The sequence below is a fragment of the Sphaeramia orbicularis genome, chromosome 4, assembly GCF_902148855.1.
Source record: "Sphaeramia orbicularis chromosome 4, fSphaOr1.1, whole genome shotgun sequence".
Taxonomy (NCBI): domain Eukaryota; kingdom Metazoa; phylum Chordata; class Actinopteri; order Kurtiformes; family Apogonidae; genus Sphaeramia; species Sphaeramia orbicularis.
Window position 1 is genome coordinate 21,377,958 of NC_043960.1, and position 23,432 is coordinate 21,401,389.

The following is a 23,432-nucleotide window of genomic DNA, read 5'->3' on the forward strand; positions in this document are numbered from 1 at the left end:
AGCTTCTGAAACTGACCACAATGAACATTTGAAAGATAAACAGTACCACAGTGCTTCAGTTTCAGCTTCAGAGATTGTCATGTCTTTTATGGATTATGATTGTCTTTCTCAACTCACCATATATTTTTTATGAGTAAGTTTTTTTTTTTTTTTTTTTTATCAATTACTAGAAATTTCAGGCAACCCCATTTGAATTCCAGGCGACCCCATGTAGGGTCCCGACCCCAAGGTTGAAAAACACGGAATTAACGCTATGTAACAACAGACTGTATCACTCCCTGAATAAAGTGTAAAGCTCATCTGTGTCATGGAATAAACAAGTTCTCTTCTTCAAACAAAAACTCCTTGCCGTTTATTTTGACATCCGGTCAAAATAACACTGTGTCTTCATGTAAGTTGCTGCATTAGCTGATTAGCTTAGCTCTGTTTTTAGAAAACAGTCACAGTAAAACCACATATCACCTCTGTTTCCTGTACGGTTTGTGTTGTCATTAGTTGGATTAAAGATCTGTTTAGATTGTCCAAATAAGTTCAGAACTGTCACAGTTTAGTCCGAATCATGGATCAAAAAATGTGAACTTAGCAGACATAGAAATGTAACTATTACAGGCATTATACCTTATAAGCCTCATAATCAAACTCACCTATGCAAAGGAAACGCTTTGTTTTCATCATCAAACTTGATTCTTTTCATTTAGAGCTGTGTCCAGTGTTTTTTTGTTATTGAATTTTTGTATTGTAACAACCATAACTGTACAACTGAATATATATATAAAATATAACAACATAGTTATGTACCCCCACTTTAACAGAGTCCTAACCCTGATGCACCTCAACAAAAATATATAAATGGACACATCCAAAATGAATTCATGAAATAAAATTAATTAAAATAACATTAAAAAATAAATAAATAAATAAATATTTATGTGTGTGTGTACACATATATATATATATATATATATATATATATATATATATATATATATATATATATATATATTCCCCACATACAGGGTGGGGAAGCAAAATTTACAATATTTTGAGGCAGGGATTGAAAGACAGTGTATGACCAGTTAGTTTATTGAAAGTCATGAGAATTTATTTGCCACAAGAAAATTTACATAATAGAAAATGTTTTTATTCTATGTGTCCTCCTTCTTTCTCAGTAACTGCCTTCACACGCTTCCTGAAACTTGCGCAAGTGTTCCTCAAATATTCGAGTGACAACTTCTCCCATTCTTCTTTAATAGTATCTTCCAGACTTTCTCGTAATAGTTTGCTCATAGTCATTCTCTTCTTTACATTATAAACAGTCTTTATGGACACTCCAACTATTTCTGAAATCTCCTTTGGTGTGACGAGTGCATTCAGCAAATCACACACTCTTTGACGTTTGCTTTCCTGATTACTCATATGGGCAAAAGTTTCTGAAAAGGTATGGATAATAGTGTTAGGTATGATTATGACATCAATATATGTTTGGTTTCAAAACAATTGACGTAGTGCCTGCTGAGAAAAAACAACTAAATGTTCATTGTAAATTTTGCTTCCCCACCCTGTAGATATATATATATATATATGTATATGTGTGTGTGTGTGTGTGTGTGTGTGTGTGTGTGTGTGTGTGTGTGTGTATATATATATATATATATATATATATATATATATATATATATATATATATCCTTTGTTACAATGAAAAATTGTTTGTGTCCATCTTTTTAATATATGATAAGAATAATAGATAAATAAATAGATAAAAAAATGTTTCTTAGTGGTTCTCATCCCATCTCATACATTTCTGAAGCTTTGGTCAAAGGCCCTGTGGTGTTAGTGACTCACTACTCCCCCTAGTGGTCACATAAATCCTTCACACTATTGGTATGAATAGTTTAATTTCATATCTACAATTCAGTACACCAGTGTCTTTGGCATAATTTCAGGACTCTTTAATCCTAACACTCTAATGATACTTATAGGTCATATATGAATATTTTACAGTAGAAATACTATAATAATATATCATAATATAGACCCTTCAAGTATTGAAAGCAATGTTCAAGCAAATACATGAAATATGTTCCCATCGACCTACCTTGAAGGTCACTGATGATGATTTTGTTGTCATAGGAGCCTGTCAGAAGATGATGGGCTCCAGGTGAGAAGCGGACTGAGCGTATGTCACTGCCATGTGGGCGATAGGTCTGGACTATCCGGCCCCCTTTGATGTCATACAACATGCAGGTGCTGTCCTCCTGACCGGTGGCCAGCAGGCGCCCACTGGGATCCACTGCCACTGAAGCCACTGCACTGCCTGCATAGAAGAGTTTGGTTGGATGCACTGAAAATGTAGGTTTCTTTTTAAACTTATAAATAAAAGAACCAGGGAGTCATCAGGGAGAACCCACTGTGACACCTGCATATGCACAGTTTTGGATTCAGTGTCCAGGATGTACAAGTCAACTCCCAGAGGTGTTTTGGCTTGTTTTGAAGGTTTTTTCAGGCGCTCACCTACACCCTCTGATGGAACAATAGTAAGGCTATTCTGTACTAAACTAGTATAGCAGGGCCTTTTATCGTTATGGAAGTGGCTATTGACACAGTAGTGAGGCATGAAATATCGGTTTGTCTATTACCACAGAGCCAATCAGCGCCCTCGTTATATGTCTAGACTGGTAACGTACATCCTGAAAAAGTACCAAGGTAATCAGATAGCAAATAGGTCAACCTGAGATACAGCAGATATTTAGGTCATTTGGTAATCTATCGGACTGCAATGCAGAAGACTCAGGTTCAACACCTGGTTGAAGTATCTTTTTTTTTCCTAAAGATTTTCAAAGAGGTGGTGGGGTGGTGGTGGTGGGGGGCAGTAGGTAAATCCGACATTGATATAAATCAGCCACTGGGACGACGTTCAGAGTGCAGAATTCCACAGGACCATAGAACTGACACAAAACTGACACAGAACTGAAGTCACACATCACACTGCTACATCTAACATGTAGCTCCGCCCACCTTCTCCAGCCTCACTGACTGCACAGAGCAAAGAACACCATAAAACAACATATAGAGTATTAAGAACAATAATTCCTATTCTATACTATATACTATCACCAATTTGTCATTTCTTCCATCAATTGCCACAGTACTGTGGTAGCTAAATACACCAAAGAATGCACTGAAGTATACGCCATATATCACCATAGTACTGTGGCAACAAGAGGCTAATGAATATAAAAAAAAAAAAAAAAAAAAAAAAAAAAAAACAAGAGGCAAATTAATTCATGTAACACTATTCCTGCTTGGCTCTACTACAAATGCTAACATTTGATTAGTCTGTGGCAATAGACAAACCGACTTTTTGTGCCACAATACAGTGGCAGTAGCCACTGCCTTATATTTTATAGCAGGCCAAAACCGACCTACCAAAGGGTCCAATCTGGCCCCTGAGATGAATTTGTGAAATGCAAAAATACACTGAGGATGTTAATAATCAAGAGCATTATAATCATTTTAGTTCAGGGGTCACATAGAGAGCAATTCGATTTTAAGTGGGTCAGACCAGTAAAATACTATCACAATAACCTAGAAATAATGACAAATTTATCTCTTTGTTTCAGTGTAAAAAGTAAAATCACATGACAATATTTACATTTACAAATAATCTTTTCACAAAAAATGTGAATAACCTGAACAAATCTGAACAACCTGAAAGGTTTTAATAGAAATAAGTGCAATTTTATCAGTAATCTGTACATTGTAATGCACATGTGTAAAAGATAAAGTGAGGCATAATATTGTTAAAACTGCACTTTTATTGTTATTCACATATTTTTTAAAGGACACTTTATAGATGCAAACATTTTCATAATGTAATTTTACTTTTTTCTCTCTAAAACCTAGAAAATAGTTTGGAGTTGACATTTTTTTATATGTCATTATGTTATTATTTTACTTGATCGTATTTGGCTGTATGTGGCCCCTAAACTAAAATGAGTTTGACACGCCTGTAATATAGAATGTGACATGGTAATACAGTAAGTCACAGTATAGCATGACATATATTTTTGAGGAGGGGTGAGGTGGGGTGTAATCCCGGTGACAAATAAATAAAATGACAAAAATGCATCCCCCTTCATAACCTGAGAATCATGAATAAATAAATAGAATTGTACAACTAGAATGTTCCAGTAGGAGGTGTTGATACATGTGAGTGGGTGGTGTGGTAGCAGGTGCACCCCCCTACAAGCCCATCCCTCAATATTAATCATCCGCTGACGACTGGTAAAGTGTTTATTTCCCACCGTAAGCAAGTGGTGACTCACCGGAGCCGTGCAGCGTCGTGCCGACCACCCGCACACAGCTGGGCACCCGCAGATCCCAGAAACGCACCGTCTTGTCCTGGGAGCCAGAGGCGATCATCCACCCTCCCCACGTGAACAGAGTCAGAATATGACCTGTTAAAAAACACAACAGTGAAGATTTAAACACACAATGAATCTGTTTGTTTGATGCATTAACCCTTTAAGGCACGAGTGTATAACTCATTTTAGTTCAGGGGCCACATTAAGCCAAATTTGATCTGAAGTGGGCCGGACCAGTGAAATAATAATATAATAATATAGAAATAATGTCAACTCCAAACTCTCCTCTATGTTTTAGAGTGAAAAAATTATGCAATGAAAATGTTTACATCTACCAACTATCCTTTAAAACAATGTGATTAACATGAACAAACTGAAATTTCTTAAGAAAACCAAGCGCAATTTTAACAATATTCTGTCTCGGTTTATCATTTACATATGTAAATTACAACTTACATACCACAGTGGATCAACAAATACATGAAACATTTAATAACAGGCAGAATATTGCTAAACTTGCACTTCAGACATTTTAAAATGTTCATATTTGTTAAGGTTATTCGTATTTTTGTGAAAGGATAGTTTGTGTTAGTGAAAAATACAATAAAATGACATGAAAATATTTACATTTACAAAGAGAAAAATTTGGAGTTGTGATTATGTATAGGTTATTATTATAGTATTTTAATGATAGACCCACTTGATATTAAATTGGTCTGTATGTGGAACCTGAACTAAAATGATTAATATCTTCAGTGTAATTTTTGCATTTCACAAATTCATCCCACGGGCCAGACTGGACCCTTTGGTGGGCCGGATTTGGCCCCTGGGCCGTAGGTTTGAGACCTCTGCTTTAAGGCCTAAACATCTGCTGACAAAAAGTATCTTCTAATCTAAAATATTTAATAACTTTTGAATAACTAATCCTATCAATACAGTGAAATAATTCAGGTGAAATGCAGTTTTGTAGCTTTTCAGTGTCATCAGATATGATCCATTTGTGTTGTGAATGTGGAAACACCGTCATCCTCTGTAGCGTTGATTCACCAATAAAATCAATGGAGTTTGACAAAAGACACTGGTTTTATATGTCTGTTTTTATGAGCAGTTTATCATATATTTTGCTGAAAAAGTCATGTTTTCTTCAGTTTTCTCTGTTTTGGTTTGGATTTATTCAACATGATCAGTAAATTAAATATAAAAAAACAGATTTTGACTGAAAAATACAAAATACAGAGTATAGTATTAGCATAAATGGCGATAAGTCACTTAGGGAACAATATATTCAGAGAGAAATTCCCATGGAAGTCCCAAAAAAATTGCTGTGGGTCTTTAAGAAGGGTCTATCAGCTGAAATGTTACATGTCTTTCTGTGCTTTATGTAGAAGTATTCATGTTTTGTAATCAATCAAAAGCTGTAATTCTTTTCAAATATAGGTTTGTTGATATGACGGTTTAATTTGTTTTGCAATAAGATATGATTTTAAAAGATTAAAAGTTAAAATATGTTCCGTTAAGTACACGATATGGAGGAAAGCTTTGGGACACATTGAATTAAGGTGTTAAGGAAGGATGCGCTACAAACAATACCGACAAATATCACAATCTAATTTTATATTGCTATATAAATATATATATATAATATCCTTGTAATATTTTTTAAAATTTAATATTAATTGTTTGAATCATCAGCTGCGCGTTTATGAATGCTTCAGGGATTGTTTTTACTTCATTTTACTCAACGTTGAGTTTTTTTTAAAACTCATTATACAGGAAGTGTTCTGAATGTTCTATCTCTACATACCATCTACAGACCATAAATGAACATTTCATTATCATACATTATTGTCAACTCTCACTCAGGAAAAGACACACACACAAAAAAAAAAATCAACCTTTAAAATGACTGATTTGCTATTTATTGTGATAATTATTGACAAAAACTGGCAGGAACATTTCATAATGATAATACATCAGTCGGAGGTCCTCCAAGCTGTGTGTACGTGCCCCAGTAGTTTTTTCTGTATATTTTACATCTATATTTGGACTCTACTATGTCTGTAAGTTTTCACATGTTTTAAAAAGTGCAGTGGTGGTCGTACCCGTGTGTCCGCTCAGGGCGTGAAGACCCTGTCCTCTCTGACAGTCGGTGGTGTAGATATTACAGTCTCCAGCTCCAGCACTGATCAAGATGGACCCTCCGCTCTCTGGACCCTCCATGAAGGCCAAGTCCCTGATGGTGCCGTCATGCATGCTGAACTCTAAATCTGGACCTGAATCAAAGGAGGACATCCACACAATAAATGAAGGTCTGCACTTTTGAGGGAAGTGGATCTGACTTATCAGGTACAAATAAACAGTACCTGTGGCGTGCAGCTGTCTGCGTTGAAAGGCAGGACCTTGACGTATTTGTCATTGGAGCCGGTGGCCAACAGTTGTCCGCAGTGGCTCCAGGCGACACAATAGATCGAGCCCTTGTGATGTTTGTTTTCTTCTGAAGCGCACGACCGGCTGCTTGACTGTACCAGGAGCACTGAAGGAGGCAGCAAATCACAACACACAGATTCAGAAACGTATAAGAATTATTCACAAATTTTACTTTGTCTGGAAAAAAATGCATGATCAAATCTAATCAATCTGACTTACATTAACCCTTTCATGCACAAATTATGAGAACCTTAATCAAAATTTTTTCCTGAGTGTTTTTTATTCCTCTTTAGGCATGAAAAAAAACAATCGGATTGAAAAATTTCCTCTGAAAAAATACATAAAAAAATAAATAAAATAAATAAAAAATGATTTAAAAAAAAGTCAAAAATACATAAAAAAAATAATAATGAAAAAAAAAAAATCTTATGAACCTATTTTCATTAAGTTGCAAAAATGTCCACTCAGCAGACACCACACGTTAATTTTTGATGCACAGAAACATGTATTTACTGATAAACTATGCGAAAACTATGGGGAGGGCTTGTGACTCTGTGGGTTTATGCTCAGGAGAGAGCTACATAATGTTACCAATTCATGTCAGAAAAGACATGTAGTGTCTTCAAACTTTAATAAAGATATGTGTGAAAAAAAAAAAAAAAAAAAAAAAAAAAAAAGACAAAGAGAACAACAAAAATCCATGAATAAACAGGAGAACAGCTGTAGAATAGCTGTCCACTGAGTGACCATATGCATGAAAGGGTTAAAACCTTTTAAAGGAGTGATATCCTGCTGTTTCTTTTTAAATGGAATTATGCATTTTAAAAACATCTCCCTGTGGTCTACATAAACTGTAAATGCTATGCTTGGGTCTGAATTCTTCAGTAATTCAACTCCACAGGTCCATCTTCACCCTATTCTGAGTAATGACACCAGAAAGGTTGTTTTGAGGCGCTGGCCCTTTAAATGCAAATGAGCCACTTCATGCCCCACCCCCCAGGTCGCTGTCTGTCCCGTTCAGCCACTTGTGTTCGTTAGGTACATTTACATATATATTTACATACATACATACATACATAGGTACACACTTAGGTACATTAGGTAATTGGCTCGAAGTTCGGACATATTTTCAGTATGGACTACAACCGCTGCTGCAGATAAACAATTATGGCGTACTCGGAGAAATGTTTATCAGAAGTCTTGACCTTATATGTGCAAATGTTGTGACATAACTCATCATAAAATGTAACAAATTAAGAAGGAATTTAAACGGGTTGTAGAAATCCACTCAATTTTTGCCAAAATGAATATAAAGATAGCTTTGCAGCACCTGGAGGGTTCAAATTCAAACTTTATGAACTGTTAGGTTCCAAATACACAAATAAATGTACCAAAGACTAATAAAAGTGGATTTAGCAAAATATGACTCTTTTAAAACAAAACCCTGGGCCATTTGTTTCCGGTGGGAATAATTTCAATGTAACACTAAACAATGGATTAGCCGACAGCAGAAGCTTCATTCATTTAAACCAAGTTATGATCAGAAAACAGCAAAGATAAGGGAAAATTCATGATTATCGCTTCATATAGCAACTTTTATTTTTGCTCATCTTTGTCTTCCTCAGTGAATTTTAGCGGTGGAAAAAAATATTTGTACTGTTGGATCTGCTTAGTGTTTGCTTAGCAGCGTAAAGTTTGTCACATTGGTCTGTTGTTTTATGAAGTTATTCATGACATAAACTGGTCTCGGACTGCTAGCTGTTTTTTCTTTTTAGATATTTGCCCATTTAAAGGGGTCATATTTTGCTAAACCCACTTTTATTAGTCTTTGATACATTCATTTGTGTATTTGGACCCTAACAGTTCAAAAAGTTTGAATTTGAACCCTCCAGGTGCTGCAAAGTTATCTTTACATTCATTTAGGCAAAAATCGAGTGGATTTCTACAACCTGTTTCAATTCCTGCTTCATTGGTTACGTTTTATAACTAGTTACGTTACGACATAAGGTCAAGACTTCCGACGAACATTTCTCCGAGTATGACATAATTGTTTATTAGCCACAGCAGTTGTAGTAAAAACTGAAAATATGTCCAAACTTAGAGCCGATTACCTAAAATGTTCAGTTGTTGGTTGAACAGGACAGAGCAGGATAACCAACAACCTGGAGGGGGCGGGGCTTGAAGTGGCTCGTGTGCATTTAAAGGGCCAGCGCTCAAAACAACCTTTCTGGTGTCATTACTCAGAAATAGGGTTGAAGATGGACCTGTGGAGTTGAATTAATGAAGAATTCAAACCAAAACATAGCATTTACAGTTTATGTAGACCACAGGGAAATGTTTTAAAATATCACTCCTTTAAGTTTTTGTTGTTTGGATTGTGGTCTGTTGTCTGACAATTTGTTTTGTCGCGTTTTTAGCTGACATTCTTCTAGTCACATGGATGTTTATAATGTGTGTATTGCTACAAGCGTCATGTAGCATTACCATGGCAACCCAGAAAGAACTGTGGCTGTCTCAGGTAGCGGGGGCAACTGGGCTTAATCGGCTACATCACACTGTCCATCTTCACTGAAATGCACTGACAGATGCTGTATTGTATTATAGATACACATTAATGACCGTACCTTGCAGGCGGTGTGTCTGGATAGCTGCAGACTCTCAGGGTTTTGGAGTTGGAGCCAACGGCGTAGAGCGACCCTGAGGGATGGAAGGCCACTGCCCGCACTGCCTGAGTGTCCTCGAGCTGACTCACTTTGACAAACTGTGTTTTGGACTTCCCTGGCTGTACGAGACACATCGGTAAAGAATGGTATGAAATTACCAACAGATTAAAAAAAATATTTGTATTTGTTGGTCATTTCATTATTGTTGTTAAATGTTGCACTGTTGCAAAATGGACAGAGTGTATCCTTGACGTGTATAGCATTTTTGTGTTTTGTGCTGATATGTGTAGGATTTTTGAGTTACATATGGGATCTGACATAGGAATTTAGGATAGGTAGAAAGATGGGCTGAGGGAGCGGGAGATTATAAATTCAACTTCATCCTGCTCCTTTTCAAATGTTTTTCTTTCTTTTTATACAAATCTTTTTTGTGGTTAGCTTTTAATGTTTTTTTTTAAAATAAATAATAAACAAACAGAAAAGCACTTGGAGAGCGCAGACCTCTGCCAAGGCAGATCATCTCCCACTCCCCATCACCACCAAAATGTAATCATTTCTTCCTTGTGCCAGAATCAACATTTCCTGAAAATTTCATCAAAATCTTTCTATAACTTTTTGAGTTATCTTGCTAACAGACAAACAAACAAACAAACAAACCCAGATGAAACAAGAAAAGCACTCAGAGAGCACAGACCTCCGCCAAGACAGATCTGCCTCCCGTGTGTGTTTGTTTGTTTTTTTGTTAGTTAGCAAGATAACTCAAAAAGTTATGGACGGATTTTCATGAAATTTTCAAGCCCCCCCACCCCCGATCACCACCAAAATTGAATAATTTCTTCCTTGTACCAGTATCAAAATTTCCTGAAAATTTCCTGAAAATCTGTCCATAACTTTTCGAGTTATCTTGCTAACAATCAAACAAACACGCATGCACACAAACAAAGCGATCACAATACCTCCTGGCGGAGGTAAACATAACCTCCTCAGCGGATATAATAAAAACAAACAAACAAATAAACAATAAATATACAGTGCATATCCACCTCCTTTGTTTGATGTGCATAGCTGTGTTTGCAGTACCTCCTGTGTTGAATGACGAGCTCCAGAGCTGCTACAATCATCTTGAAGACTAGCTCTGATTCTCTCTGCACTGATAGACACAATAAAAAAAAAAACAGATTCAATCTAAATCTGCATTTATGCTAAACAAAATATGGTAAGATGGCACATATTTCTTACATTATAATGGGTGATATTCAACCCATAAAGACTTAAATAGCAACTGGTGGTCAAAATCATCAACTGATCTAAAATATTTAATACGTGTTGATGCACTAATCCTATCAATACATATATATATAATTGGTGTAAAATGCAGTTTATCATCTTTTCATGGTCATTATATATGACCCATTTAGACGTTTAGAAGCTCCGTAGTGAACGTGGAAACACTGTCATCTTCTACAACATTGATTCACCAGTAAAACCCATGGAGTTTGATCAATGACAGTGATTGTAGATGCTTGATTTTGTGTTCAATTATTGATATCTTTGCTTAAAAGGTCACTTTTTTTTCCAGTGTTCTTTGTTGTTGTTTTTTTTACATAATAAACCTCAATTTTTATCTGAGTTTTAATGAACATTTACATGATTAATAAATTAAATATAGGAAAATATATGATTTTCACTGAAGAAAAAAAACACAAAACACAGAAGATGATATTAGAAAAAATGGTGATAAAATATTTAAGAAAGGTTAAATATAGAGAAAAATCCATTTGGGAACTGATGTAAAAGTAGCTCTGGGTCTTTATGGGTTAATAACGACTAACTAAAAAAAACCACTTATAATATACTAATGTAAATACAGACAACATAAATGTCACTTTAATTCGGATCAGCACTAAATTCAGCTAAAGTACAGTATAAAACAAATTAAACATGAGACTCTGACCTCTGACTGGTGGGAACTGGGGACTCGCTGAGGCATGGCAGGCTGTGGTTTCCGGTCTTTAAAGGGGTGCTGCTGACTAAACCTCCAGGCTTGTCCCTCGGAGGCCCGGCGTCTGCACTGTGTTGACTGTTGCAGGTTCTGGGGCTTGAGGTGCTGTTGTTGTTGCCTGTTAATCCATTCCACTGTTGACCCAGCTGTGTTATCACCTCGTCTCCTCTGTGGTCGATTCCCACATTCATCTCCTCCAGCTTCTGAATGGATCTGGACAACAAAAAAATGAGACAAAAACACTGTCATGTTGAGGTTCCATTAAAATGAAATTAGTGATATACTGATATGTTCGTGTATGATGTTTATTTTAGAACCCTGGATACTTTTACAGACTTATTTCTAATGTGTTACTGTTTTATTTTTTTGTTTAGCTGTTCTTCTTATTTATTTTTTCCAGTCGGACCAATATCAAATTCCAATGTGAAATAGTCAGAACAGGGAAACTAAAGAGATGAAAGGCAGCACATCCTAATTTGTTCATGTCTATTATGGCTTTGTGTAATGAACCTGCACTGGAAATATCAAACATAGGTCACTGGCCTGTGTAAGTGGGGGTGTGGTCCATAAGTGTGTAACTGGCGTGAAACCGAAAGTGAAACTTAACTTTGGACATCCGACTCCTGGCTTCTATGCCACTCTTTTACTCTGGAGTTTACACAAAATTAGTGGGATTTAGTGGGAACAATAAAAACCATAAAAAAGACTTAGTGGGGGAAAAAAATAGGAAAAAAATTTGGTGGGGAAAAAAAAACAAGACAAAAACTTAGTGGAAAAAAAGGCAAAAAATTTAGTGGGAAAGAAAAAAAAAAGGAAAAAATTTAGTGGAAAAAAAACAGGAAAAAAATTTAGTGGGGAAAAAAACCCAGGAAAAAATTATGTGGGGGAAAAATAAAAAGCCAGGAAAAAGACTTAGTTTTAAACAGTCCTAAATAAAACTTATTTAGAACTGTCTTCTTCCCTGGAATCTCTGTGCTTTATTGCCTCACAGGTTTTCCCTGGATCATCTCCGGACCTGCTGCTGTGGCCCTGCCTCTCTCCTGCCTTCATTGTCATCACTCACTTATCTCTATAGGGGGTGTGTTCCATAAGTGCCATAACTGGCGTGGACCCCCCCGCGCCCTTTACTGCGCTCCAGCAGACAGGTTATAATATTCAGAAATTTGACTCAACCGCTAACATTTTCCATGTGACTGTATTCACAGAGTGATTCCTGCCGGCACAGAAATGTGAGAAATATTAGAATTACAGAAAACTCAAACAAATTTCAATATAACTGTTTAGTTGTATTGGAAAAACAGACCTGTATGTAATTTAAGACAGTTACCTGAATCTTATTAATTGTGAGTTGTGCTGATAAGATAAGATAAGATAAGATAAGATAAGATAAGATAAGATAAGATAAGATAAGATAAGATAAGATAAGACAGTTTATTTGCCATTTGTACACATTCAGGCAAATAGGAATTATTATGCAGAAGTTTTGCTCATTCCCTGAGTTGAAAATGAGCAAAAAAGCTGATCTGGAGCTCTTTTCCTGCAGTCTCTCTTGTTTTAATGGCCTCAAACTTCAGCTGCCCTCTTCTCACCTGCTGAGGAAGGTCTCTGTGAGGTTGTTCTGGGCTCCGTCGTGGGGCTTCACCCCTCCTTCCAGAAGCATCTGTTGGTAGAGCTGCCTCTGCTGCTGCTTCTGCTCCAGATGCTGCTGCACTCGGAGACGCTGTCTGTAATATTCCTGGATCTGTTCTGTGGAGTCACGACGCTGCACACAGCAACACAACGAAAAAGAAATAAACAGATTTTAATATCAGCTAAAATACTTATATACTTACTGTTGCTAATTATCCTCTTATTCATAAATGTTAGTATTGTGGATCTAAAACAATAACAGCTGACACAAAAACACAAAATGTGGCAGCGGACAGATGTGACATGGTTGTTACAGATCCCATCATACTGATGCTTGGCAGCCATGTCACCGTTTCCACAAATGATCCCTTTGCAAAAACTAGTATCAGAATTATTTATTGTATAGTTTATCATCATACTAAAGAGTAAATAACAATATAGAATTGTAATTTCTTTATAAAAATGCTTATTATTAGAAAACTGTTGATTTAAAAAGTGACGTGTGACATTCTTCATGTATGTATTGGCGTAACATAAGCAGGATGGATCAGCACCATACTCCATACTGCAACCTGTAAAAATAAAACATGTGATATGTGGTATATAATCTTGTAAGAAAAACTGGGGAATCTGAAAGAACAGAATATTTGTTTTTCAGGTAAATTCAGTTAAAATATAACTTAGCCATTTGTGACATGAAAATATAGCATTAATTGTGATGAAATTGGACATTTTTGAGCTGAAAACATAGTTCATATGACCATCAACATGTTGCAACAGAACTTAAATCCTGTAAATTTGCATAACTTGCATTTACCAACACAAAGTTCCTTTGAGGATTCACTTATATTGATTTCTTATGCACAAAGACATAAATAAGAGCTCTAAGCAAATTTTAGCAGTCGCGGAAAAAATATTAGACCATTAAAAGTCATCAAAAACAATGGTTATGTAATCAAGTACTAACTCCTGTGTGTATCATGTGACTAAAACAGACAGAAAATAAAACATGGAATGCCTAAAAGCATTGTTTTTGCCGGTACAAAGATCTTAAATTAAACTCTTATGAGCTATTTTTTGTTGTTATCATTATATTTGTCCAAACAAATGTACCTTTAGTTGTACCGGGCATTGAAATGAACAAGAAATTGAAGAAAACAAGGGGTGGTCTAATAATTTTTTCAGCGACTGTAGTTTAAAGGGAAAAAAAATGTAAAAAAGCAGTAGTCTCACAGGATGGTCTTTGCTTGAGCATGCTCTGTAACCTCAGTTGGCCGGACAGACACACAGCAGACTAACTCCCAAGGCCTCAACCTCCATCATCCGACCCATAAAAAGTTTTCAAGGATCTCATTATACTGAGTGGGTCTGTAATATATTTCCCCTCATCTCTGCACATACACAAAACAATCTCGTCTCAAAACTTTGCTCCTCTAGATGGGACCTGGAATGAATAAAGGTGAGCCATGATGGAAGCAGCAGGCCATCTTGGGTGTGACAGATGCACATCAACCAGATTATCTGCCTCCCATGTCCATGACTTCCTCCTCCTTCACTGGGAGAGGGGGGGGCGGCGGGGCACAGGTGCCGCTGGGACAGGTGTGTTCGAGAATCACGGGAGGATTTATGAGCAGCGGAGGCATGGAGATGAGGCGGTTCAGAGGTTCAGGGAGAATCTATTCTGAATCTCTTAAATCTGAGGTAATGACTCCGGAGCAAAGTCAGCCTGAAAATTTTATTCTGACTTTGACTCAGGTGACCAGACAGACAACCCTGGGGTATTCATTCAGCCCGAGCAACCAGAGGTGAAACCCCACTAAACCTGAGATGCCACGGTGCTTATTCATTGATTTACGGTCCGTCTAAGGTCAATGCTGCATCACTTTATTACCTCATTTGTTGCCCGTGCTGCAGGTGGCCCCCCATCTTTCCCAGGGGTCAGAGGGGTGCGGGTGGTGATGGGACCGTCAAGACCCTGCGGGATGTTTCCTACAAACAAAAAAGTTTAAAAAAAAAATATTTAAGATAAAGTTCACTGGAAAGTTAAACAATGAAATATCAATTGAAGAATTTATTCATTTCAAACAAAGTCAAGCAAAATATGTCCTGATACAAAAAAAATATATCTACAGCAAAATTCTATAGAACAAACAGAAAAACACATTAATAACAAGGATGTAAGTACAAAAAGACGAACAAAATGAGACAAATACTATTTCAAAATAATGTAAAAGAATCTGCAATTTCTTATAAAAGCTCTGGTTGGCATTTATTGTAACAAAGTCAAAGTAATGTATATATTAAATTTATTTTATTGGTTATTGGTTGCCACACAGGAAGACTACTTCCGTAAGTCCTGAACTTTTATTTTCTGGTAAAGATTTCACCCTGGAATCCAAACAACAGTCTGTACATATCCAAGTGTCCAGCAGGTGGAGCCAGAAGAAAACACCACCATGCATTCACACTGGTTTAACTCCCATTATAAAAGTACAAGCTGAATATATATATATATATATATATATATATATATATATATTAGTATATATATATATATATATATATATATATAGTATATATATATATATGGTTATGGTCATTTTCATTAATATATATAGAAATGTTACACTATATCCTTCCATCTCCCGGTGGCTTAAAGACACCATGTCTTTTCTAAAACTTGAGAAAATGAAATTCACATTGAGAGGATGTACTGACAATTTTTTCCACAAATGGCAACCCTTTATTTCTTATTTTACAAACTTAGAGGTACTGCCTGATTGAATGTGTGCCTGTTATTGTGCTTTATAATACATAAGTAATCATTACTTTGTACTGGTCAGGATGAGCTGGGGGGGTGCAATTTTTTTTATTTTTTTTATTATACATTTAATTTTATTTAATTTCTTTTTTTTTGGTACACTCTAGTAAGAATGCTCTTTCATTTGTTGTTTTTGTACGCATTTGTATATGTATATTATAAATGTAAATGTGTCATCTATATGCATATATGTTTTCACTTGGGAAAAAAGGGAAGGTAAATTGTAATGCTATGATTGGAAGTATTCTATTTTTCAACAAAAAATATTGGAAAAAAAAAATTACACTATGTATGTTATTTATGTTTTGAAGTACATGCGGTAACTCAGAGAAAAATATTACTCTAGAGAACACGCATTCTCTCATGAATTCATACAATTTCACATTTTGATCCACTACTGTATCTACAGCAAACTAGCACATATGACTTAGACTGATTTTTTTTTTATAATACTCATCCAAATTTTGTAACGTTTGACTACTTTTATTCCAGAAACAAGCTTAGCTATATGGAATATGAAACATATTAAAACTACAAGCAAGTGGTGAGTCCCAGCAAACAGCTTCATGTAGCTGCTATTTTTGCAATTAAGTGGATAGTCCAGAGTGGAGAGAAACATGAGAAACTGGCACTAAGACAGCAGAGTTTTAGAAGATTAAAAGCCAAGCATTTCTACAAATGTTATTTTGAAAATTACCTGTAAAGAGAGGCAGCAGAAAGTTTTGTATTATGTAAATTTAGCAGAAAGCTCATACTCTGGATGTCATGTTTGAGTCATTAGGTGACGGCGTTAGATAATATTGCAACCCTCAACGCTCGGCTGCAGGATAGTGTGCTTTATGCATCCCTGCAGGAGACAACAGAGGAGGGAGTGTATCTCTGTTAAAGCAACACTAATGGGATTAATGGGGCTTCAGAGTGGAACATGCAACAACATCTACCAAGAGTTACAGTTTCATACGTCTATCAAAAAAACAGGACAGTAAGTGCAGATAACTCGATTTACAAGCTTATAGTAAATAAATAATCTGGATATTCCAAATTTAAGTAGTATTATTTCAACTCTCAAACTGCATTTACGCTTTCATATCAGTTTGCATATTTTCAAGATTTTTTGGGGATTTTACTGACCAAAACAAAAGTATTAACAGCCAGAAAAAAAGGAATAATTTGTCTGTATACTGCAGGATGGAATAAGTTTTAAAATAAACAACAATGTGGTTTAATGTTTGCTCTGTAATGCTGCGTGACAGACAACAATAGCCACAGTTTGACCTTTACCTTTCGGGTGAATCGTCCTGCTGATGCACATTATTCTCCACTAAGCTTCGACTGAGCGCAGACTTTACGGTGGCGTCCATGCCTCTCTTGTCCTGCATCGTGAGACCATGGGACAGTCCGTCCAGAGCTGGGTTGAGGGATCTGGACATGTACGTGTCTGCTGAATGAGGTCTCTGGCGGAAAGGTGAGGCGGGGCAGGGGGACAGGCGGTTGATTAAGGGAGTGAGGAGGTCAGCGTGGCCGGCCTTACTGGGTTTGACCAGCCGGTCCACGTGGATGCTGAGGGTCTTCTGCTGGAAGGCACAGGAGAAGGCGCCGGAGGAGAGGTTCTGCAGCCAGGACAGCAGCGACAAATCCAGCTCATCACAGCCGTTCCCACAAAGCAAATCCACACCGAGCAACACTTCACCCTCTGTGATCTCCTCACCCGTCGCCTTGCTCTAAAAAAGGAGTAAATCTCATCAGTGTTTGCACTCAGCATGCTTTATTAAAATGATTACTATAATTAATACATATTTGAAAATAGTATGTAACAGAACTTCAAGAAATGCATCTTTTATTCTGTAAAACCGGTTTCAGTGCGTGCTGAAACATACAATTACAGAGATGAAAAATAAACTTCAGTTAAGCCACGCTGTGGTAAATAGGTTTATAATAATCATGTTAGTAAACTGCCTTGGGTGTATAAAAATCCAGAGGAGCTAAAAATAAAAATACACATATTTGAACAAAAATGTGCAAGTTAATATTCTTAAGGTAATGTTTAAGAGCAGATATTGAAGCCAGAGTATCAGGATAAAGTCTGATACTGAACATTTTTTAACTATACTTCTTGCAGTAAAAAAAAAAAAAAACATGTTTCATTGTAATAACTTTCTAAAACAAATGGATATTACACTCGCATATCCATTATTTAAGTGATTATATTATGCTTAGCTAAAGAGCTCATAATTGCAGTATTAGCAGCTAATGAAGTTTCCGTGTAATCCTCTCAGTGTTAAGTGGAATCATTACCTGACAAAACTCAACACAACACTCATAAAGGATCCCTTTGATGAGCAGCTGGAACAGACGGTTCCCGCTGGCCCTAAACCCTGCCTCGCTCAGCTTCCGGTCTGCAGGGATGAACTCGGCCACCATCGCACAGGCCTCCTCGAAGCAGTGGACCCGTGCAGTGCTCTGGTTCCAGTCTTTGAACTCGGCGTGGTGTGTGAGGCGTGGAAGTGTGAGGAGCAGACACAGTTTGCTGTAGTCCTCTTTAGTCGGACAGTAGTCCTCTAAACTGTGGAGGCACTTCACCGCCTCCTGCATGGTGAGCTCCAGCTGCAGATGAGGAATAAAACACCATAATGAGCGCGTGTTCTTATTCAAAGCTTCATCAGCCTAATTCACTCACTGGCTTCTCACACAGTAGGCTGCCCCAGTTACTGGCCTTCCAGGTCAGAGGCAGTTTGACAGCCTCTAGGGCAGGGGTGTCCAGTCCTGGTCCTCAAGGGCTGGTGTCCTGTATGTTTTAGATGTTTCCCTCTTCCAACACACCTGATGGTCGTTATCAGGCTTCTGCAGAGCTTGATGATAGGCTCATCATTTGAATCAGGTGTGTTAGAAGAGGGATACAATTGAAACATGCAGGATACCAGCCCTCGAGGACCAGGACTGGACAACCCTGCTCTAGGGCGAAGTCAAGGGAAGGTTAACATCTGGTCAAAAAACATGTAATTACAATAATCTACACCATACTAATATTCTTGGGTAGGTAATTACATACATTTTCAGGAAAATGTATTTTGAAATGAGAAAAAATTTGGGAAAAAAAACAATTTGAGGAGTTTTATGAGTGTGAATATTTGGAAAGGGACAAAGTTTTCTCCCATCATTTTGGGTTTATTTTATAAACTCTCATAAATAAATTAAATTTATTCCAAATACACTGATATTTGATGATTATATTATTTATGTCATATTCTAAAACACAGTTGTTTAAAATTAATAAATGTATATATCTATGCAAAATACATTTGAATTGAATGTTAATATTATTTGCATGTTGTAAATATTGTAAAAACATGTATAGATATTGATAATAGAAATAAAAAATGTTTAATTTCATATTTATTTTTGTTGTCCATCCGTGACGCTGCCATTTTCAAAATTCTTCCTTTTAGGTATGATAAAAAACTTTTTTTCCTCTAACCCATTTTTAGGTTGTAAAAATAGAGGGTTTAAGGTATACATTGAATACATTTTAGTATGAAAATGTCATCGGAACTCCACTTTTGAGAACTTTGGAGTTCTTGCAAAATAGCGTAAATTTTTTGTCCATCCGTGACACAGTAGTTTTTGATATTTTTCATTTCAAAATATATGAAACTAAACTTTGCCCTTTGAGTCTGTTTAAGATGGGATTTAGACCTTTCCAATTATGTGGAATATTTGTCTTAAACTTGTCAGGTTCAAAAGTTATGAATCAAAAAGTAGTGGGCGGTCCATCCGTGACACCCTTGTCCTCACCCTGTAGACAAATTCAGTTCATTCTATGTAGTCTGATTATACCCAGTATCATTAATAATACCTGTACTAGTTCTCAAAGTAAATATATACGCACATTCAGAGGATCTTCAGCTGCAGACATGGCATTATTTACACACAGGGCCTCTAGAAACTTCTGCTTCAAAACAATGTAACGGAACCTGGAAAACACAGACATTGATACAAAAGATGAGCATTTCTCGAGTTAAATACCCTCTCCTTCTAAAAAAAAAATGTAATTCTGCACAAGTGAGGTTGCACATATCTGATAGTGTCAGGATCTGTGCCTGGGTGACTCTTTGCTCCTCCCTTTTGGTCATGGACCTGTGCCTGTGTTACCCTCAGCTCCTCCTTTTCATTATCATCATTATCATCAGATTCACCTGCTGGCGCTGCGTGGCTGCAGCCAATTACCTTCAGCCTATTTAAGGCTTTGGTTTGCAGCCATGCAGCGCTGGTCCATTTCTCCTCACTTCTCTCCATAACCCGGACATTTGTTCATCTTTTCTCCGGACTCTGACTCAGGTTTTGTGTATTTTTTTTCATTGGACTCTGATTTAGCTCTTTTGTTAGGTTTTCTGTTGTTTGGTTTTCATTTTTGTTGAATAAACTTATTTTTTTTCCCTTCAGTACTGTGCATTTGAGTCCTCTCTTTTCCCCCAATGTGACAGATAGCTGATAAGAAACAGAGGATGCCATTAAATGAGTGGTTCCCAACCTTTTTTGGCTCATGAGTCCATTTTAACATCACAAATTTCTGTTAAGCCCAGACATTCAAAACAGACTTTTTTTTTTTTGCTAAAATTAATTTGTTTTTGATCATGTAATAGTTTGCTATACTATGTTGCAAATAAATGTTAATTTTAGACAACATTTAGACCATATAATGTATATTATAATGGACGGAGGCAGAAAAGCCAGGTGTAGATTACTGCACAAAGTGAGAATTTGATTTTCCTTGGTCAGGATATGTACAGTCAGTCCAGCTTGGATTTACAAGACTGATAATTAATACTGAACAAACAAGAACTCAAACTATGAACTAGTGGGCGTAGATGTTTTTCTAATTGATCGAATTGGGTGAAATGTGGTGAAAATGTGGGTGAAATTGAAATGTTTTTAAGGAACATTGTTGTTATACTTTTAGTACCTTTTAAAATAATGGTGATGTTTTATATGTATGTTCTTATAAGTTTTAAGTTTGTTTCTAGCACTGACTTTCATTGTGTTTATGTACCGTACTTTCCAGTCTATAAGCCGCTATGTTTTTCCACACACTGTGAACCCGTGGCTCTAAAATGATGTGGCTAATTTATGTTTTCTGGGCTAACGATCGATCCGGCTGACGAAGAAGGAAAAAGAGCTGCTGCACGTAAGTTTGGCATCAATGAATGGATGGTGAGACATTGGTGACGGGGAGGGTGCGGCTTATAGTCCAGAAAGTATGGTATATTTTTAGTGTTGATGTATGGCTGTGATTTCCATTTTGTGTAACTTCTGCTGCTACTGTCTCGGCCAGGACACTCTTGAAAAAGAAATTTTGTTACTGATATTATTTGTGTGAACATGGTATACGATATTTTATTCATGCTTCTTTTCTTATATTCACCATTTCATAGGTCTTATGTATTTTATTGTATTTTTTTTTTTTTTGGTAGTTTTGTTTTTTCTCTCTCTTCTGCCCAGTTTACTCAGTTCTGGTTGTAGTTACTGTTACCATTATAATTATCACCATGGTTGTCAGTGTTTGTATTGTTGATACTTCCTTGTGAGGGTCTTCGCCACCTTCTTCTCTCTTGCTCTCTCCCCTTCACACCCCCCTCCCCCTATATGTCAGGTCCAGCATCGAAATGTGATTCAACAAAACTCATAATAAACATAGTAGAATATCAAGGGAGCTTCATATACGTTATGACGTTAACCTTGAGAAAGCAAATTTGTTCAGCACCAAAAGCCAGACTACCATCCTGCTGTTAGGATGCTGGACAAGACAAGTACAGGGTGGGGAAGCAAAATTTACAATATTTTGAGGCAGGGATTGAAAGACAGTGTATGACCAATTAGTTTATTGAAAGTCATGAGAATTTATTTGCCACAAGAAAACTGACATAATAGAAAATGTTTTTATTCTATGTGTCCTCCTTCTTTCTCAATAACTGCCTTCACACGCTTCCTGAAACTTGCGCAAGTGTTCCTCAAATATTCGGGTGACAACTTCTCCCATTCTTCTTTAATAGTATCTTCCAGACTTTCTCGTAATAGTTTGCTCATAGTCGTTCTCTTCTTTACATTATAAACAGTCTTTATGGACACTCCAACTATTTTTGAAATCTCCTTTGGTGTGACGAGTGCATTCAGCAAATCACACACTCTTTGACGTTTGCTTTCCTGATTACTCATATGGGCAAAAGTTTCTGAAAAGGTATGGATAATAGTGTTAGGTATGATTACGACATCAATATATGTTTGGTTTCAAAACAATTGACGTAGTGTCTGCTGAGAAAAAACAACTAACTGTTCATTGTAAATTTTGCTTCCCCACCCTGTAGGAAAAAAAAGAAAAAAAAGAAAAAGAGACTTTTAATCTCAATGGGTTTTTTTCCCCTGGTTAAATAAAGGTTATAATAATAATAAGAAGAAGAAGAAGAATTATTATTATCATTATTATTATTATTATTATGAAAGAGCTGCAGCGTCTTAAACTGACCCCAATGAACATTTGAAAGCTAAACAGTACCACAGTGCTTCAGTTTCAGCTTCAGTTTGTCATGTCTTTTATGTATTGTGATTGTCTCTCTCAACTAACCATATATTCTTTTTTTATTAGTAAGTTTTTTTTTGTTTTTTTTTTTAATAAATTACTAGAAATTTCAGGCGACCCTATTTGAATTCCAGGCGACCCCACAGTTGAAAAACCCTGCATTAAAGTGATGTGTGTCTACAGTCCTGAAACATGACCTAATTTGGCTGCTAAGGCTACCAGTCTATCTATACCGACACCAATAGACAAGTTAACCTCAATAACATACTCAGTGCTGCATAGAGCAGTTCATGATCTCCCTAAAGTTGAATTCTGGTGTTTTCTGCTTTAACTAGATCTTGAAATAATACTGGGCTTTTAGCAATAATTAGCAAAAATTAAGATAAAAAAAAAAAAAAAAAATCCAATATGAGATTGAATGACATCTCTAACTACTAACACTGGTCTACATTTTTTTTAGAAATGATTTGCTTCAGAGATTAAATGTGCTAAATGTTACGTATTTTAATAAGATTAATTGGAAAATAAATGACAAAAGTGCCGGTTTGCTGATGTTTTCAAGGTATATGATTAAGTGTTATTACACATACAGGGTGGGGAAGCAAAATTTACAATGAACATTTAGTTTTTTCTCAGCAGGCACTACGTCAATTGTTTTGAAACCAAACATATATTGATGTCATAATCCTACCTAACACTATTATCCATACCTTTTCAGAAACTTTTGCCCATATGAGTAATCAGGAAAGCAAACGTCAAAGAGTGTGTGATTTGCTGAATGCACTCGTCACACCAAAGGAGATTTCAAAAATAGTTGGTGTGTCCATAAAGACTGTTTATAATGTAAAGAAGAGAATGACTATGAGCAAAACTATTACGAGAAAGTCTGGAAGATACTATTAAAGAAGAATGGGAGAAGTTGTCACCCGAATATTTGAGGAACACTTGCGCA

The 23,432-nt window shown here is 36.4% G+C and overlaps 1 protein-coding gene across 1 annotated transcript in view; it reads right to left on the reverse strand.

Annotated features, from left to right (window-relative positions):
- The window catches only part of LOC115418693 (WD repeat-containing protein 47-like), a 35,289-nt gene that overhangs the window by 1,109 nt on the left and 10,748 nt on the right, over positions 1-23,432 (reverse strand). Inside the window, 14 exon segments of the mRNA XM_030133242.1 lie at positions 2,099-2,317; positions 4,329-4,460; positions 6,470-6,645; positions 6,735-6,856; positions 6,858-6,900; positions 9,419-9,576; positions 10,538-10,607; positions 11,412-11,672; positions 13,049-13,221; positions 14,980-15,069; positions 15,071-15,077; positions 17,191-17,630; positions 18,205-18,513; positions 19,796-19,880. Of these exon segments, the coding sequence (XP_029989102.1) occupies positions 2,099-2,317; positions 4,329-4,460; positions 6,470-6,645; positions 6,735-6,856; positions 6,858-6,900; positions 9,419-9,576; positions 10,538-10,607; positions 11,412-11,672; positions 13,049-13,221; positions 14,980-15,069; positions 15,071-15,077; positions 17,191-17,630; positions 18,205-18,513; positions 19,796-19,880 (2,285 nt within the window).